The sequence below is a fragment of the Electrona antarctica genome, assembly GCF_951216825.1.
Source record: "Electrona antarctica genome assembly, chromosome: 21".
Classification (NCBI taxonomy): Eukaryota; Metazoa; Chordata; class Actinopteri; order Myctophiformes; family Myctophidae; genus Electrona; species Electrona antarctica.
The window spans coordinates 26,456,974-26,475,518 of NC_136802.1; the positions used below are offsets into that span (position 1 = coordinate 26,456,974).

The window sequence follows — 18,545 nt, forward strand, 5'->3', positions numbered from 1 at the left end:
CGGTGGCTGGCCTGGCTTTCGGCCAGCAGCTTCCGGATGCTCTCTATTTTCTTCAGCAGCTCGTGGTCGTACTTGTCCATCAGACCTTGAATACGACAACCGGACGGACACTTAACAGTCTGGGGGTGGACAGAAGGAGAGGATTGAGAGAGAGGTCCAAAACATTTGTGTTTTTAAACTTAAAGTGCATTGTCTGTCTGTCTGTCTGTCTGTCTGTCAGTCTGTCTGTCTGTCTGTCTGTCTGTCTGTCTGTCTGTCTGTCTGTCTGCCTGCCTGCCTGCCTGCCTGCCTGCCTGCCTGCCTGCCTGCCTGCCTGCCTGCCTGTGGAGGAGCACTAGCCCCTCCAATGCATGCATGGCTTTCCAAAATTACATAATGTGGCAGTCATGTCTATGGACTTTTAATGTTTGTTTAGACAGCGGCGGCTCTACAGGGGGGGCATTGGGGGGCAATGCCCACCCAGATTGGACTTTGTGCCCCTCCAGTCTAGATTGGCCAGTACTCGGCCTACCCTATCAATATTTTAATATATTTTACAAATGTTAAATCTATGTTCTTCATGATTATTATAAATATATACATTTTCAAATTAATTGAATAGTTATATAATAGTAATAGAAATACAAGGTAATATATGTGTTAATAGGCGAGTATTTGTTATACATTGGGGGGTTTGAAAAATGAAGTGCCCCCAAACAAAAAAACGTTTGCCAGCCAAGTCTATGGACTTTAATGTTTGTTTAGGGCGGTTATACTGTCATTTGTTTGCCAGCCAAGACTATGAACTAAGGACAGAGACTTTAATGTTTGTTTAGTGCAGTAAATGACAACGTAAGACGTCATCTGCCAATTTAAATATATCTTTGTAGTACATATCTTGTACATATCCAGTTCGTGATCACCTAACCAAAACAATACAATGGATTAACTAATTGATGTATACAAAAGGAAAAAAAACATGTTTCTTACCCAGTCATCGTCTGTGCAGAAGGGCCATTCCTTCTGTGTGTCACATTTGTCTGCCTTGGTGCCATGCTCCATGGGACGAGACCCCCTGGGGTCCACCACTACTGCCTGCAATGAGATGAGGTGAGGGAAGACTAGATTAGATGGAACCAAATGACATTATGGGAGATTGTTACATTATATACTGCAGTGGTTCCCAAACATTTTAGTCCGTGATCCAAAACCAAATGGAAGAACCAAATGGAACAGAGCCTTAATTAGGATCATCGGTAACCTAGTGTGTAAGTAGGGAAGCGGCCAGGAAGTCGGAAGAGTCATTCTGTGTGCATATTAGCCTGGCTAATAAGCCAGACTAATATCACACAACACTGTCACGGTTGCAGGCTAATTTTCTTTTGCCAACGGCTGATTCGGTCTGGTTTATTAACCAGGCTATGTGCATATAGCCCATTCCGCCCTTTCCAGCAATCAATGCACCCTTTTCAGATTTCAGTGCATTTAATGCAGGAGGTTCTCATGGGTGCATGTGTTTGGTCCGGGTCCGACGTACTAACAGTCCGACAGGCATTATTCTGACACCCTACCCAAAACCCAAACCCTAAACCTAACCTCACAGGAACCTCCCCAGCTAAATGGTTGGAAGTTTGTAACCAAATGGACACTTACAGGTCTGTAACTCTGAGAGTGTGCAAATGGAACCAAATGGTTGCAGGTCTGTAACTCTGAGTGTGCAAATGGAACCAAATGGACACTTACAGGTCTGTAACTCTGAGTGTGCAAATGGAACCAAATGGACACTTACAGGTCTGTAACTTTGAGTGTGCAAATGGAGCCAAATGAACCCTCACAGGTCCATTTGATTCCATTTACACTCTCAGAGTTACCTGGGTACTCAGGGTACCTGATTTTAATGAACCACAACTTGAAACAGACGATCATGTTCAATAACACGTGTAGTAAGTTTAGTGAAGTGTAAGTTTATGAAGACTTGGTTATCATACAACCATATAGTCCAGGAGAATTGTACGACATTTAAAGGAATATTGTTCAGTAATTTGCACCTGCTTACAGACGGTGCAAATGACTACAACAGAATGGTAAAATAGGCCACAAAAACAGCATACAAATGCAGAAACACTTTCAAAGTAATGAAGAATGAGTACAAAATAATAATAATAATAAAAAAATAAAAAAAAGGATTTTGAAAAATATAAAGAAAAATCAAAAAGTTACATTTAGACAAGACAAGAATTTAAAAAGAAAGAAAATTATTGGCACCTATAGGCTGTTAATCTAGCCTATAGGTGCCAAGCAACCTGACGACAGATTGCTGCGTGTCACCCCCTCATCTCTCTCCCAGTCTCAGTCTACTGTATACCTATCAATAAAGGCAGAAAAGGCCTAAAAAATATAACTTAAAAATAAATAAATGAAAGCACATTCTTACCATGGTTGAGGCCACGACAAACAAGCCGAGACAGAGGAGTATATTCTGTCGTTCCATCTTTTGCCTTTGCTGTCTTCCTCTACTTTTTGGTGAGCCCTCGCTGATTGTCTGTCAATTTGAAGACCTCCAAGGGGAGACAGGTCGATAAACAACTGAGTCATCACAATGTCATCACAGGGTTTACTTTGGCCCCCTCCCACAACTTCTGGTAACTTTCTGTTTACCATGTTGTTGACTCATGTTTGACTCACTAGAGGACCTGAGGGCCGATTCTACAAATGTCTTCTAAATTGGTTTAAAAATGTTCAACAATAGCTGATAGCTCGCACATCTGCTATTTTTGAATAGCCAATGCAAAAATCTAAAACGATAGTTACGATACAAATGCTTTCCCGGTTTGAATGGGGTTAATCTGATCATATGGAGTAGTTTCTTAAATTCCCTTTGACCATATATGGTTGTGTGGTTTCGTATGGCAGTTTTCATCAACAAAATGGTCACCTTCGCAATAAGTAACATGAATGATACAATTCAAGTTGTGTTGTTTTGTTTTCTATTTAATCCCCTTTCAATTGATATTAAGATCATGATGTCATTATACGGTATATATGGCATACCTCACTGTATCTACTTGTCAGTGGTGGAAAGTAATTGAGTACATTTACTTAAGTACTGTACTTAAGTCAAATTTGAGGTATTTGTATATTTACTTGAGTATTTCCAATTCCCACTGATTTTACTTCTACTCCACTACATCTCAGAGGACAATATATTGTACTTTTACTCCAATACAATTGTAGAAGACAGGCCTACATTAACCTTAACCACTTGTGTAGTGATATGTAGTGATAGAAAATGCCCCAATAAAAACTAAAGGGAACTCACATCTGTGTTAACTCTGAGAGTAGCCTTACCCTACAAATCTAACCAAATGCACGTACCACATGGGTAAGTTTTGTTCATTTGTCACATTTTGTTCTCAGTTAACCAAATATTTACAAAATCATTTTATGCGCTCACACACGCGCACACACACACACACTCAATGTTTACCTTATTGTGAAATCTGAGTAGGCTATCTGACTAATACTAATGTGTTTCAGTGTTGAAAATAACCTGCACTTTCTCAACGCACGCACGACGCGCGCACACACACACACGCGCGCACAGTGTGTGTGTGTGTGTGTCTGTGTGTGTGTCACACACACACACACACACACACATCAAAACATTTAGAGACGTACAAATAGACACTTCTATATCAAAGAACAGAACAGGAATTCATCATAAAGTAAATACACACACACGCGGTCTGCTGCTGCTGTGTTGTTGTTGCGCATGGGTGCAGTGCAACCAAAGTGGAGGAAGTGCATGTAGAGTTGGCACTGGCAGAGGGGCGTGCACATTTACAAACGCAAATTAATTGAAAATAAATAGGAAATCATAAGACGCTCAGAATCTCAGATCCGTTGACAATGGCAAAACTAATTTCATATTGTAATTTGTAACATAGGCTACTATTCTGTACCACTACCGATCGATTCGAGTCACCGGCAAGACGGAAACGCACGCAGAACGGTTCCGTATCCCCGCTACACCGGATGGGTGTGTGCACTGCACTGTGTGAGTGTGTGACTGCAGTCTGCAGTGCACTGAAACAAAAAGAAACGCGATTTGTGTTCAACCTGAACCCGGCCGTCGAAAGTGAAAAGTAAAACTCCACGTCCAGTAGCCTACTCTGAAGGAACAAAGCGTTCAGACTTCCAAGCCCTCGCGGTGTGTGCTTGTAGGGTCTACACTATGGCGCGACACCGTCTTGCAACGAAGCATAACTGAAGCATATTTTAGCATCATGTTTGTCATTGTTGTCTGATTTCAGGTTTCTGCATGCACGGCAGCGCTGAAATCTAATTCCTTCCAACCATATAGGATTCCAACTCACTCAATGTTCGTACCGTAAAATTATCAATCTGGATAACACATTTCCCTCATAAATTGGACCAGTTTTTTTTTTACAACACATCTGTGACAGGTAACACTCTTTTATACTTTAATTATTCAATATTTACAGCACTGCAGCAGTTTTAGTCATGGATTTGTTTTTTGTTTTCGTTATAAAGTGAGCATTTTTAGGCTAGGCCTACTTAGTTTTTGGCAATATTTGGGTAGGCATAAGACTGTCCAGGGGAGGGGAGGGGATGTGTGCATGTTAGCCCTGGTCCAGTGCTTGTAAGCACTGGGCCAGGGGATATGTGCATGTGTGCTATAGCCTTCGCAAAGCCTATCAATCACTATCATAGATGTATTTTTTTTTTTTGCTCAGTCAAACGTAGGCTACTCGATCAAATACATCTGGCTGCTGATCCAAGGGCATGCTACATAGCATAGCAGGGCAGCAGTGGGTGTGGTTTTCTGGTTCCACTGAAAAATCGCGCATTCATTTTTGACCATAGAGATTTACAAAAATATCTACATTATTTTAAGCCCTATAGAGTCAAGCCTTCCAGGATCCTGGTGAATCATGAGGTTTTGTGGTGAATCATGAGGTTTTGTCATGATTCACCAAGATCCTGGATCTCTATAGGAAAAACGAATGGCCGATTTTTCAGTGGAAACAGACAACCACACCCACTGCCCTATTCGACTGTGCGTGTGTGCGTGCATGACTGTGTGACAATGTGTCCTCAACTAACCTAGCCTGGGTAAACCCACTCCCCCTGCTGGACAACATTTCATTCTCCCCTCAGGCAGAATGCAAATCTGGCGAGGGGGAGGGGTTTACCCAGGCTACAACTAACCTGCATCAGACATTTCCTAAAATGCTTTCCATTGAACCGATATAGCCAGACGCTTGCTCGGGGAAAAAATAAAATGTTGACAATCATGTCAAAATTCGTGACATTCGTGACTTGACATGACCTGACCACACAATCTAAATGTTTCAATAGAAGAGCAGGGAGAAAACATACAACCAACCATAAGTTATATTGTATTAACATACTATTCCATACATATTGGACAAAATTGCATGTTATTGTTCATTTAAAAAGTGACATAGCGAGGCTTTAAAGTGGTTCGGGATGTAATGTAATGTAGGGTTGTTGACAAAAATAAAATAAATAATGTCTATAACATGCGTGTCACATGTAGATGGACTGGTGTAGATTGAGATGCACTGTCTGTCGTGTTCTAGAAATCGGATTAATCTGCAAATAACATTCAGAGGTGCATTAAATAGGCATAAAAAACTAAATATGTTGTTAACCCATCGAGACCTGAGGTCTAAAATCTAAAATGACACGGATGCTTTCCCAGTTTGAATGTGAACGCTAGAGGCTGGCAATTGCCATATTTGCATTACTGTAATCAGTGTAATGTGACCAAATATTTTATTTGATCTCCAGGAGGTGAACCATGGTGAGAGTGTCAGGTGTTGTGTTGGTCCTGCTCATACAGACTGTTACTGCTGACCCAGGTAAACCGCCTATTGTTCTCATATTAGAATAGATTATGATGCTTAAAATTAATATTGGATCGCTCCATGGTTGCTCAAGCAGTCGTAATATTCATATTGCGAGACATTTCTCTCTAAAAACAACAGTCTGATCAACACAGCTGGTGCGTGTGCGCGTGCATGCGTGCGTGCGTGCGTCCGTCCGTAGCACGGAATGTGATGATTTGATTGGCTGAGCACAGAATGTGATGATGCAGGATCAGGATGTTTAAGCACCCCTACCACTACCTGTTCATTATTTTCAAATGTCTGTTAGCAGAGGATGGTTTCGAACCATCGACCTCTGGGATATGGGCCCAGCACACTTCCACTGCGCCACTCTGCTATCACTCACCCCAGATGGGACTCGAACCCATAATCCCTGGTTTAGGAGGCCAGTGCCTTATCCATTGGGCCACCGGGGCTGCAATGGGGGCCTTCACAGCCTGCATAATGTATATTGTGTAGTGTTAATTTGTTAATTCCTATTCCTACAGCGAGAGCATTGAGTCATAAGTGGACAAACCAATATAGCAGAGGTGTGTCAGTGAGGGAGAGAGGAAAAAAGAGGCAGTGGTACTGGAAAGTAAGGCAGTAGAGCAGTAATAAGGCTGCATAAGGCAGTATGGAGGCAGTAGGCAGTAATAAGGCAACAGGGAGTCAATAATACCACTGAATAAGGCTGTGTAAGCCAGTATGTACCTGTATTCAGTGATAAGGCAGTATAGGGAATACTCTCTCTTGAGCAGACCTGTAGCAGACCTGTCGTTGATCCAGGCAACAACGTGTGCGTTCCTCGCTCCCCGTTTGCAAGGCCGGTGTCAGTAATAAGGCAGTATAAGGCAGTATGGAGTCAGTAATTAGTTATGCAGTAATATGACTGCATGAGGCAGAATGGTGTCATCAATAAGGTAAGTGTATATTTCTTTCAGGCTTCTAATCTTCATGTTTTTATGTTTTTTTCTTCTCACACAGCTGATTATGCATTGAGGTTGGCCGGTGGCCCAAACAAGTGTTCTGGCAGAGTGGAGGTCTACTATAATGGCAGTTGGGGGACGGTGTGTGACAACCAGTGGGACATGGACGATGCTGAGGTGGTGTGTAGAGAGTTGGACTGTGGATGGGCCATGGCAGCACCACGGTCGGCCCACTTCGGACAGGGTGTCGGGAAAATCTGGTTGGATCTTGTCAACTGTGCCGGCTCTGAATCTAGTTTCTCACGGTGTGACAGCAACCATCTAGGGTATGGAATCAACAGCTGTGATCACCATAAAGATGCTGGAGTTTATTGTTCAGGTAAATATTAATACATTATATCATTATTAACTGCAGGAAGGAACTGAAGGAAGCCAAACCAAGATTAGTTTTACTCTTATGTACCTGTACACAAGATGCAACAATAGTGTACAAAGCCGAACTCACAAACTTCTTTGGTGGTGGGCAGGGACATCATGTTCATATTAGTTCATATTATTAATACTGTAGTGGAAAGATTCCTCATATTAGCATATACAGTAGAGTAGATGACACTTAATATATTCATTTTTTGTGGTTGCTCAGCAAAGTTAGTATACTCTATTATGAGGACAGTCCTGCATGTGTGTAGGGAGGCATTTCTGCAAGGAGGCATTTAAGCAGCATTGCTGCTTAAGTTTCAAGTTTGTACTGCATGTTTCTTTCTTCTCACAGTTGATCGAGTGAGGTTGGTCAACGGCCCAAACTCCTGCTCCGGCAGAGTAGAGACCTACTATAATGACACCTGGGGGACAGTGTGTGACAGTCTCTGGGACCTGAATGACGCCCAGGTTGTGTGCAAACAGCTGGGCTGTGGAAAGGCCCTGTCGGCACCGGGGAAGGCACGCTTCGGACCGGGTGACGGAAACATCTGGCTGACTCATGTCAGATGTGCAGGCACGGAATCAAAGCTCTCGCACTGCCATCATATGCCAATCGGACTCCACATTTGTGAACACAGTGACGACGCTGGTGTTGTTTGTGAGGGTAAATATATGAAAGGGCTGGCCATTCAAGCTTTGTTTTGGGGTATCAAAAGCTTCTAGCAAAAGCAGTTTAAATCACTCTTTCCCCAAACAGTGGGGTCAGGACCACATGTTTCGGTCGCAGACCAATTTTTATGAGTAAAATGTCCGGCTTTCAGCTATTACTTTGAAGTATACTGTGAATATACTACTTTTAGAAGGTCTTTGATATTAATGTATATTTCACAATGCAGCAATGTACAGTGCAAGTGTCAGACTCATTTCAAATCGCAGGACAATCCTGCATGATATGCGGAGGGTATTTCAAAACGTAAACATTTACATTTTTACGTTTTGTTTTGTTATTCTCACTCAGGCGGTTATCCAGTGAGGCTGGTCGGTGGCCCAAAATCCTGCTCTGGCAGAGTAGAGATGAAATATGGTGACAGCGGTGACGACGGCTGGGGGACGGTGTGTGACGATGGCTGGGATCTGAACGATGTGCAGGTTGTCTGTACACAGTTATCCTGTGGAAAGGCTCTGTCGGCACCTGGGGTGGCACGCTTCGGACAGGGTTCTGGTGACATCTGGTTGGATCAGGTCAACTGTTCAGGCACCGAATCGAGTCTCTCACAGTGCAGACACGCAGAGATCGGAAAGCACTACTGTCTTCACACCAACGATGCTGGTGTTGTTTGTGACGGTAAATATAATTACATATATCAGCGGTCTTCAACAGGGGGTCCACAGAGTTCCTACAGGGGGGCCGCCAAATCTTTGTGTGATAGGAACCTTTTTTCTTTCTGTTTTTACATTAACCACTTAAACTTTAGCATCCCTACTCTGAGGGGAATATTCTCCGAAAATATTTTAGGCAAAGAGGTTTGGTGTAAACACGTTTACACCAACACATTGAAGACTCCTGACATATATCATTAACTGCAGTGCTTGTATGTGTTAAATAAATTGTCTGAATGAAATGGAGCTGATCAGGCTACCTGTGGTAACGGCAGGTTTGTTCTTTTTAGAGGACAAAGTGGACAAAGCCCACTTGGTCTTGGACAAAATGCATGTTCGGTTAAAACCCATTGATGCCTGATGCAACGTATACGTTGTTCTACCCTTGATGCCTGCGCGATCTCTGCATCTCATCAGCTATTGCTATACATGTAGCAACATAACTATTTAAAAAATTATTAATCAGAATTTGAAGGTTTTTAGAAACCTTAGGTCAGGCCCTAGAAGGCGTTCCCAGATTCGGCCTCAGGCATCAATGGGTTAAAACTATATTATGCTTATGTTAGCTAACTGTACTGCAGAGATTTCTACTGACAATAAAACACACAAAGAAAGTGAATAAAAAGATGAACCAATAAAAACAGTGAATCTAGTCTTAAATGCAAGCCCAGGTAAACTGCATCTAATCTCATTTTTTCCCCTATTAAAAAAAAAACCCCTATAGAATGTATTTATAATATACTGGTAAGAACTGTGTCCACAACAAAGAGAAACAATGCATGTTACTCATTGTGGTTAAGAACATCAACTGATGCTGAAAAAGTACAAATGTATTCAAAGTGGAAGAAGTTAAACGGTTGCTTACAAATTGGCAATCCCCAGGCTTAGAAATGACCTAATGACTACACTACATATCCCACTACACATGCGTCCGCCACCTTTGAGAACCACTGCTATAGAATGTTTTGTTCGGGCTGCTAATTGTCATGTTTTATATGTGTTTCTTTTTTTTTTAAAGATATTTTTTTTGCGGCTTACGCCTTTTATTGGTTTTTGAAGGGACAGACAGTAGGCTGACAGGAAACGGGAGAGAGATGGGGGAAGACATGCAGTAAAGGCCGTGTCGGGCTCGGGAGTCGAACCCGTGGCACACTGCGACTGGATTACCAGTCGGGTGCCCAGACGGTTACGCCACCGCCTGGGCTTTATATGTGTTTCTTCTCACTCTATTGATTATTCAGATTATGCAGTGAGGATCGCCGGTGGCCCAAACTCCTGTTCTGGCCGAGTGGAGATCTACTACTCCAACATCTGGGGGACGGTGTGTGGTGAAGACTGGGATCTGAGCGCCGCCCAGGTTGTGTGTAGACAGTTGAACTGTGGATGGGCCGTGTCAGGACCACTGTCATCCAGCTTTGAACATGGTTATATGAAAACCTGGTTGACTGACGTCAGCTGTTCGGGCAACGAATCGAGGCTCTCCGAGTGCAGACATGCAGGGATCGGAAAGGACAAGTGTTATCACAGCGCAGAAGCTAGTGTTGTTTGTTCAGGTAAATATGAATATATTTCATTATTAACTTGAACCAAATTACCGCCATTGATTGATTGATTGATTATGATGAACAGTTGTGTCATGTCTCTGTTTCATTGTCTTTCAGAGGGTGTGATTCTGACTCCAGGAGGGATTGCAGGGATTGTTATTACAGTGATTATTATCGTATTATTGGCAGCAATACTGGGATTTCTCTACTGGAAAAAGAAGACCCAAACTGGTAAGTCTTGAACTGATTTGATATTATTATTATCCTCATTATTATTATTATTATTATTATTATTAATATTTAAAAAATCAATTGAATTAATTATTGCGACTGTAGGCCATTACGCCTCCATATATGGTCACACCTCGTGACATCACGCCTCGTGACACGTCACACCACCATATATCGCCGTCTCAATAATATGAAAAAATCACGACACTGACCTCATCAAATACATGGAGAAGGCTGGATCATCACCTAGATCTGCATATATGGAGCCGGCCAGCAACTCTACATCTGACCTCAAACCCTTAGATCCTTCACCACCTGTCCTTCATCTTTGATGTCTCCCTTTTGACTCATCACTCATACAGTACCTGTCCATTCACACTCTAGATGGGCCCGCCCCAAAGTTATTAGTGCAGCCACGCCCGGCAGCCGGCGAAAACTAGAGTTCTCAACAGGCCCGAAAATTAAGGCCCGGCTCTACCTGGGCCGTCATCAAACCCTGTACACTCAAGACACTGCCCCCACTGCCACCCTTAGATCTCCATATATGGAGCTGACCTGTTCTGACATTCCATATGTTGATCTGACCTCATCAAACCCTGTACACTCAAGACACTGCCCCCACGGCCACCCTGACCTGGTCTGACATTCCATAATATTGATCTGACCCCCCATGCCAAAGCACCAGCGCTCGCACAGCAGTCTGCCGTCACCCAGGCGGATAAAGGGCGAGGTCGCTTCTCGACCTCAGGGCGTCTTCCTGGTATTTTATACTATATGTACTGATCAATCATTGTCTCACATCTCTGCTTCGACAGGAGAAATCACCGGCTCTAGCAAATTACAACACGGTAAGTGTGTGCGTGGAACAGTGGTAGCTTAGTGTCGAAGTGTTCAAGTGATATTCGTTGCTGTTATTAAAAAAAAATATATAAATCAATGCTATTAAACACAACTTTGCAGTTTGTAAAATAATTTGGAAGTACTTCAGTAAAGTAGAAAATACGTCAAACTGTTACTTAATTACTTACGTACTACTGTTGTTTGCTTTGTTGTATTATTTGTTAGAAGGGTAGGCACAATAAGCTTAGGCTTCAGCCTACACCTTTTTGGTCAATATTTCTTTTTGCAAAAAAAACACAAAGCAGGCACTGTATTGTTTTTTAATGACCAAAATACATAAACTCTACTCTACTCTACTCTACATAGTTACAGTACCTAGTTAGTAAATGTACTTATGTACAGTATTCCACGCTAGTGGTGGAAAGTAACTGTCTGCATGCATGCAACTGTTGACTGTGTGTAAGCACATGAGTTATACACAAGCATTGATGATAATATAGTAATCCAATATTTCATATTATTTCAGGTGAAGAAGAGATCAACCAGGGTAAGAAACTTAATTGTTCACATTTGTTTATGCAGGAAATCTATCTAAATCACGCACGCACGCACGCATGCACGCACGCACGCACGCACGCACGCACACACACACATTCAGCATACATATAGTATATTGATACTGTCCAAGCCTTTATGTCCATAGGAATATCAATGGGATTATATTCTATTAATTCTATTTTGTCACTGTAATTAATTCTATTTCTCATTTTCTTTGTCTTGTCTTCATTCTTCCATTTCTATGTTTCCCGTTATATTTCATATAACCACGTGATGACAGGGGCTCCACTGACCCAGGTAAGAGGTGTGTGTGTGTGTGTGTGTGTGTGTGTGTGTGTGTGTGTGTGTGTGTCTGTGTCTGTGTGTGTGTGTGTGTGTGTGTGTGAAGTAATATTATGTTGTAGTAGTACTGTAGGTTGACATGCAAAAGCCTATAGTGTCAGTATTAGTGGCACTGTTCAGTCTTGTGTGGTGGGAGAGGCACAGAAGAGTCTTCATATTATAGGTGGAACCATGCGAGATTTATATTGTTCAATAGCACTCAGAGATTAGATTATATGATATAACTGTGCTTAACAGGATGCTGGACTGGTGGTGGCTTGACTTCAGTTGAAACGGTTGCAGAAAAAGGTGAGCTTGTATTGTTCTTGGTGGAGTTCAATGCCTGAGGTAACTAGTGATTTTTCCTCCCAGAAAACTGTTGAGAAGACATTTGTAGAATCGGCCTCAGTTCTTAATGGGATAACACAAGATATAGTCAAAGCGCCTGCCATATATAAACGTGTGCCAATGCTTGAGATCCCAGAGCCTTCATTAGGGTCCACTGAATACGACAATCATTGTTTCACACCGGTTTGCAAAACACATATACGGTATATGTTGTAGGACATGTGGGAAAACAATTCAAGTGAGGGGGCGAGGAGGGGGGAGTTTTGTTCATCTGGAATAATGTATGTACCGTTTTGTACTCTTGTGTACTGGTTTCTAACATTGATAAAGACCAGATTGACACAGTACATCATTGTCAGTGATAAAAATATAAAAAAAGAAGCTTTACCATGTATTGTATATCCTTTTGAATTATGTGAATACTTTCTATTTTGCTATATCTATATTTCAATATAAAATGTCAATCAATCAAGAAAGGGGTTTGTTTGAGCGGCGCTGGCCTCTCCAACACCTGGCTTTGTGTGTGACCCCATGACGATGATGTGGCAGCCAAGTATATGCACTTTTTACAGAACGTTTTATTCCGTATATACTTTTTAGGCCAAGTCAGTGGCAAAATACATTTACTATGACGTAGTCGTGGGTGCCACAGTGGGTGCCATATGACTGTGACGTCATGTGGCAGACTTTTAATGTTTGCTTTAACCCATTTTGGGCGGGAACCCCTTTTGGTGTTAGCATTATGTTATGCTTTAGCTATTGAAAAATAGCAGATCTACAAGCTCATAGCGCGCCACCGAGTGGCGCGCTACGAGCTTGTAGGTCTGCTATTTTTGAAAAATCGAAGAACCACTGACATAGAAACATAGCTTTTTTCATGTGGCAGCCACAGCGGGCGCCCTCATTTCACACAGTGTGACTTTTTACTTCATCATCCTCAATTCTGTTGAGTTTCTTTCTTTCTTCATATCATATTTTCCCTGCAAACAAACACATTAGATATGGACGGCAGCTGACATTGAGTTCTACCTCTCTATTCACAGACACTCAGTGACAACCTGCTGACAGTGAGACCAGATGGATCTGAACAGAGAGAGAGAGAGAGAGAGAGAGAGAGAGAGAGAGAGAGAGAGACCTGCTGATGATGGGGTTCCGGGATGGTCATCCCCAAGCGTTCGCACGTGACCACATTTTCACAGTTGTTCCGATACAGATACCAGTATTGGAAAAGCTGCCAATATACTGCCTAAAATGCTGGTATCGGTATTGGTGAGTGTGACAGTCTATGCCATTCCCATTAGGATATTTAATTTACAGTAATCAATAACTTCGTATTTTGAATGATTCAGGTGATGTTGCACTACTATTTTATTGCGACCATAGGTCGCAGATTACTATGAAAACCTCCCAGTCAGTCAGTCCGTCCCGTCCGTCTGTCCGTCACGCCTCGTGACACGCTCATCAAACCTAGCCATACATGGAGAAGTCTGGATCATCACCTAGATCTGCATATATGGAGCCGGCCAGAAACTCTACATCTGACCTCAAACCTCACGGTTTGCATAGTAATAGTTTCTAATGTTTCTACAGGAAAATGACTGGATTAGGTCACACACGTACTCTGCCTTGTGCTTAGCAAATTGAACTCTGACAGTGTAAGAACTAAGAATGGACCCTCCACTGTCATAAATAAGGTATCCAGATGTGTTCTTTTTTTGTTCCTATATGAACACAGAACAGAAGCAAATGGAACAGTGAATTACAGGTTGTGATGAGATCTGATCTCAGCACAGTTTCTTTTTTCTCTTCAGGGATGTTTGGGGTTAGGATAAGATAACAGAAATTGTTTGTTTACTAATGCACTTGCCTTACTAATGCCTTACAACGTCACCTCACAGTGTGATATATATATATATAAGTAGATTTAGATGTTTTTTTAACTTGCTAATTTCTTATCTTTTGCTTATCTTGTTTATTATTGTTGCATCAATGTCAAGAAGCCAAACCAAATAATGTTACACTCGTGCCTGTATGAAATGTATGGAATAAACATCTTGAATATTGAATGTTGAAGTACTTTACTGTTTTGATAAATACTGGGTCCAAATCAAGAATTTTCACAGTAGGACTTTTATCGTTGTAGTGCCCTACAAAGCCAAAGTGCAGTAACTCTAGGGGGGAAATGGCTGATATTGGGTTTAAGTGTTTCAAGTTCAACTGGTCAGCCAAATGACATATCAGCAAATAAGTGATATTACACTAATTGTAAATATGTTCTTGAGTTAATTGTTTATCCCCCAAAATCACAAAGGCTAATTTGACCTTTGGGATACGCAAATAAGTCAGGGTGTCCAAAAATGTAGTTACTGTCTGCACTTTATTGTCTAAAACCCCCAGAGTTATGAAAAAGAGTATTTTCCAGGGAAGTATTATTAACATATTCAAGTTGTTCTGCAGCTGGAAGCAAATTAAACCTTGAACACAAACTATTCCTACAGGTGTCCCAATTAACATGTGTTGATCACAGTGGTGTAAAGTAAAAGTAGCCTATACATTTACCGGACGGGATCCCCTTTTGGGGTTCATGTTATGTACAGTAGGCCTATATAGCAACATAACATTGTTGAAACCTTTGAATAATTATTTGAAGTTTTTCAGTAAACTTGGGTCAGTATTTAGTGTTTTTAGAATATTTGGCCTCAGTCCTAAATGGGTAAGTACTGTACTTAAGTTTACTTTTGAGAATTTCCAATACTTTTATTCCACTACAATTATTTGAAAATGTAGTTACTAGTTACTTTGTAGATTTTTATTATTATTACAAAACATTACATTTCTAAGGTGTGTACTGTGTAGGTGTACAGCACCACCTAGCGGCAGTTAAGGGGAATGAGGGGGATCCTCCGAACGTCAATCATTTAAGTATGCAAATTAGTTATGTATCGCGGTTAGAATTTCTCACGGTTCTCAAGGGGAGACTGAATGTAAGGATAGGCTATATATTTAATAACAATAATAATAAGAGAACATGATGAGAAATGACTAATGAGCAAAGTAAAAGAATATGGAAATGCAATTTATAATGAATATTATTATGAATATTACAACCCCTATCACACAGGAAAGTGTATTTATGAAACTAATAATAAAACGATCAGCTTAAATACTAAAATAGACGTGATACGGTGATAGACATGTATAAATAGGCCAAGCATGTAGGTAGGCACTGGCTGTGAATAAGGACAGTTTTTATAAAGTGATGCAAAGTGTCATGAATGGCGGACTCATCTTCAAAGTGCTGTCCCATTTCTTTCACATCAATTTGGAGCCCTCTCACCCTCTCACCCTCAAGCACTTACAGCTGATGTCACTAAAGTCAATGAGGGTCCAGGGCTCAGGGCTTGAGGGAGGCAATTGGGATTGGGCCTAGACTTTTCAAAAAATATTTATTTAAAGACGTTTATGCCGCGGACAAAGCCTGACAAAAAGTTTTTGACAAAAACACAATGTTTTGGGCCGATCAAGGCAGGTTACCACACTTTTTGTTTTGTTTTAATTCTTACAAATTATTTTATCGGCCCAAAACATTGTGTTTATTGTCATGATTTGTCACAACTCGAGTTGGCTTTGTCAGCAGCGTAAACGTCTTTAAATAAATACTTTTTGAAAAGTCTATGGCCCAATCCCAATTGCCTCCCTCAAACCCTGACTGAGCCCTGAACCCTCATTGACTTTAGTGATGTTAGCTGTAAGTGCTTGAGGGTGAGAGGGTGCAAGGGCTCCAAATTGTTGTGAAAGGAATGGGACAGCACTTTGAAGATGAGTCCGCCATTCATGACACTTTATAAAAAACTGTCCTTATTCACAGCCAGTGCCTACATGCTTGGCCTATTTATACATGTCTATCATGTCTATTTTAGTATTTAAGCTGATTGTTTTATTATTAGTTTCATAAATACACTTTCCTGTGTGATAGGGGTATGCATTTCCATATTATTTTACTTTGCTCATTGGTCATTTCTCATCATGTTTCCCTTATTATTATTATTATTATTATTATTATTATTATTAAATATATAGCCTATCCTTCCATTCCGTCTCCCTTTGAGAACAGTGAGAAAGCACTATTGTGTTTGTTGACATTCTAACCGCGATACATAACTAATTTGCATACTTAAATGACATTCGGAGGATCCCCCTCATTCCCCTGGTAACGCTATGAACTGTCGGTAATTTCTTTGCCAAAGTCAGCCAAAGTTGCAGCATCGATGCTGACTTTGGCAAAGGGCACATAAAGGGGCGGGGCTGAGCCCTCACTGATTTACCGATTTCAAATGGGACATCCAAGCCCTCGCAGACTTCACATGAACGCACACCTAAATCAGTGAGGGCTCATTGAGTCAGCAAGGGAGCGGATTGGGATTGGGCCGTGTCTCTGTATCGTGCACAGAATATTGATTGATTGATTGATTGAAGAATGTATTAACAGTTTGCAGAATTACAGTACATTTCAAGCACAAACTCAATACAAAGGCTGTTAACTGTGAGTGGACGACCCAATTAAGCATTACACTTGTTTCCAATAGGGTCCACCATGTTCAAATCATCAAAACATTTAGAGACGTACAAATAGACACTTCTATAGACAGAACAGGAATTCATCATAAAGGAGGTAAAAAGGGAAAAGAAACATATACAGTGAGGGGGAAAAAAAGGGGTGGGCGGTGGGGGGAAATATCAATATGAAGCAACTGAAAAACATGTTATTTCAATGGTAGTGGTTGGAGAGAGAGGATTTTTGTCCAACCACGAAACAGCAACCAATGGGTGCGAAGAGGGGCACAACCTCAGGTGGGACTTGACAAAGGGTGGATTAGGAGTTCAGGCTGTGTCTTTCTCAAGGACACTTTGACACAAACTCTGGAGCCTGGGATCGAACCTTTATACCGTGTCAAGTGACAATGCCTTGGTTTCATGAAAATGAAAGCGTAAACAAAAGAGTACCTCAAAGAAATATAAGAGACCGTCTAAACTCAGTCGAATTTTATGATTATGATGAATTTAAAAGGCGTTGCAGATCTATAAACCTACCACGCACCACAGAGTGACGCGCTGTGATCTTATACGTCTGTTGTTTTTTAGTGAGTGAGCGGGGTTGATTATTATTCGATATCTTTTGCTGCAGGCACTATATTTAATTTAAACATAAGCTGCCGTCCACATTCTCAAATGTGAATGAAATAAAGCTAATGATATTATAGACTCGAGACTGCTGTTTATATTCAGCGCGCAACCAAGATGGCGGACACACAACAAAGTTTAAAATCACAGTTTAATGGATTTTAATCACAGGTTAAGGATTTAATCACATATCTGTTAAGCAATGCTTAAAATTAAGTGGTGCAACACAGCTCGAATTAAAATAAATCCTTGATTAACACTAGCTTTATGCATGCTATGATAACATTTTCACAGCCTGGTCACAGACAAATCAGACAACTTTAAAACCCATAGAATCACTTTACAAACAGACATTAAAAACACTTGGCCCAACTGTTACCACCATTGCCATATAGTTCAAAAGTACAATTTATTTAATTTTGACACTTGCACGTACCTCCACTACTGAAACAGTTCATAGATCGAAGGGACATGGTGACGGGTGACAGAGGAACAAGGGCAACTACCAGAGGGGAGTGCAAAGTGCCAACCAGATGTAGTGAATTTGTATTGTCATCATTTTTCGACCGCGGTCGAGATCGTGGATTTCACAATATTACGCCAGACTTCATTGCCATCCCCAGTTCCTGCTTACTGATGCATGTGTCCCTATAGCGATGACATCAGGGAACGACAGTTTTCTACCTCTGGTCTGGTTTGAGGCAGGACTCCAGAGAAGAAGGGAAGATATAACCTCATTGTCAGCTCTGTAGCAGTGGCCGGCAAACTGTGTTCTTCTGGATCGGACTAGTGAAGAAACACAGGGAAGGTTGCCGTATATTAGATTAGTCGATGGGTGGCTCTTCCAAGACAGATTTGCGCTCATTAGAAGGCGGGTGTAAGTGCCATCCAACCGTTTC

The 18,545-nt window shown here is 41.4% G+C and overlaps 2 protein-coding genes across 3 annotated transcripts in view; one reads left to right on the forward strand and one right to left on the reverse strand.

Annotated features, from left to right (window-relative positions):
* The window catches only part of fga (fibrinogen alpha chain), an 8,751-nt gene extending 4,854 nt beyond the window's left edge, over positions 1-3,897 (reverse strand). The window contains exons 1-4 of the mRNA XM_079491711.1: positions 3,721-3,897; positions 2,414-2,521; positions 970-1,074; positions 1-119 (exon numbers count right to left, since the gene is read on the reverse strand). The exon at positions 1-119 is cut by the window's left edge and continues 65 nt beyond it. Of these exons, the coding sequence (XP_079347837.1) occupies positions 1-119; positions 970-1,074; positions 2,414-2,521; positions 3,721-3,819 (431 nt within the window). The 5' untranslated portion in view covers positions 3,820-3,897. The remainder of the gene's footprint in view (positions 120-969; positions 1,075-2,413; positions 2,522-3,720) is intronic.
* Positions 3,898-4,035: 138 nt separating this feature from the next.
* Positions 4,036-14,531, forward strand: LOC306914586 (scavenger receptor cysteine-rich domain-containing protein DMBT1-like). Of its 2 annotated transcripts, none has more exons than XM_079491703.1 (13): positions 4,036-4,189; positions 4,343-4,445; positions 5,818-5,888; positions 6,882-7,202; positions 7,596-7,907; positions 8,262-8,588; positions 9,865-10,176; positions 10,285-10,398; positions 11,214-11,246; positions 11,765-11,785; positions 12,077-12,093; positions 12,376-12,426; positions 13,509-14,531. In XM_079491703.1, exons 3-12 carry the CDS (start codon positions 5,828-5,830, stop codon positions 12,397-12,399), a joined length of 1,542 nt encoding a protein of 513 aa, XP_079347829.1. In that variant the 5' UTR covers positions 4,036-4,189; positions 4,343-4,445; positions 5,818-5,827; the 3' UTR covers positions 12,400-12,426; positions 13,509-14,531. The 2 variants fall into 2 exon arrangements, with proteins under 2 accessions (XP_079347829.1, XP_079347828.1); XM_079491702.1 differs by having other exon boundaries at positions 4,050-4,189; positions 4,293-4,445.
* The last annotated feature ends 4,014 nt before the right edge of the window (positions 14,532-18,545 follow it).

What these genes read in the sequence shown, in the direction of transcription:
- LOC306914586 (XM_079491703.1), top strand. Translation starts at nt 5,828, where the DNA reads ATGGTGAGAGTGTCAGGTGTTGTGTTGGTCCTGCTCATACAGACTGTT. An exon ending in AGCTAGTGTTGTTTGTTCAG is followed by an intron (nt 10,177 to 10,284) that starts GTAAATATGAAT and finishes ATTGTCTTTCAG; the next exon opens with AGGGTGTGATTCTGACTCCA. An exon ending in CTCTAGCAAATTACAACACG is followed by an intron (nt 11,247 to 11,764) that starts GTAAGTGTGTGC and finishes ATATTATTTCAG; the next exon opens with GTGAAGAAGAGATCAACCAG.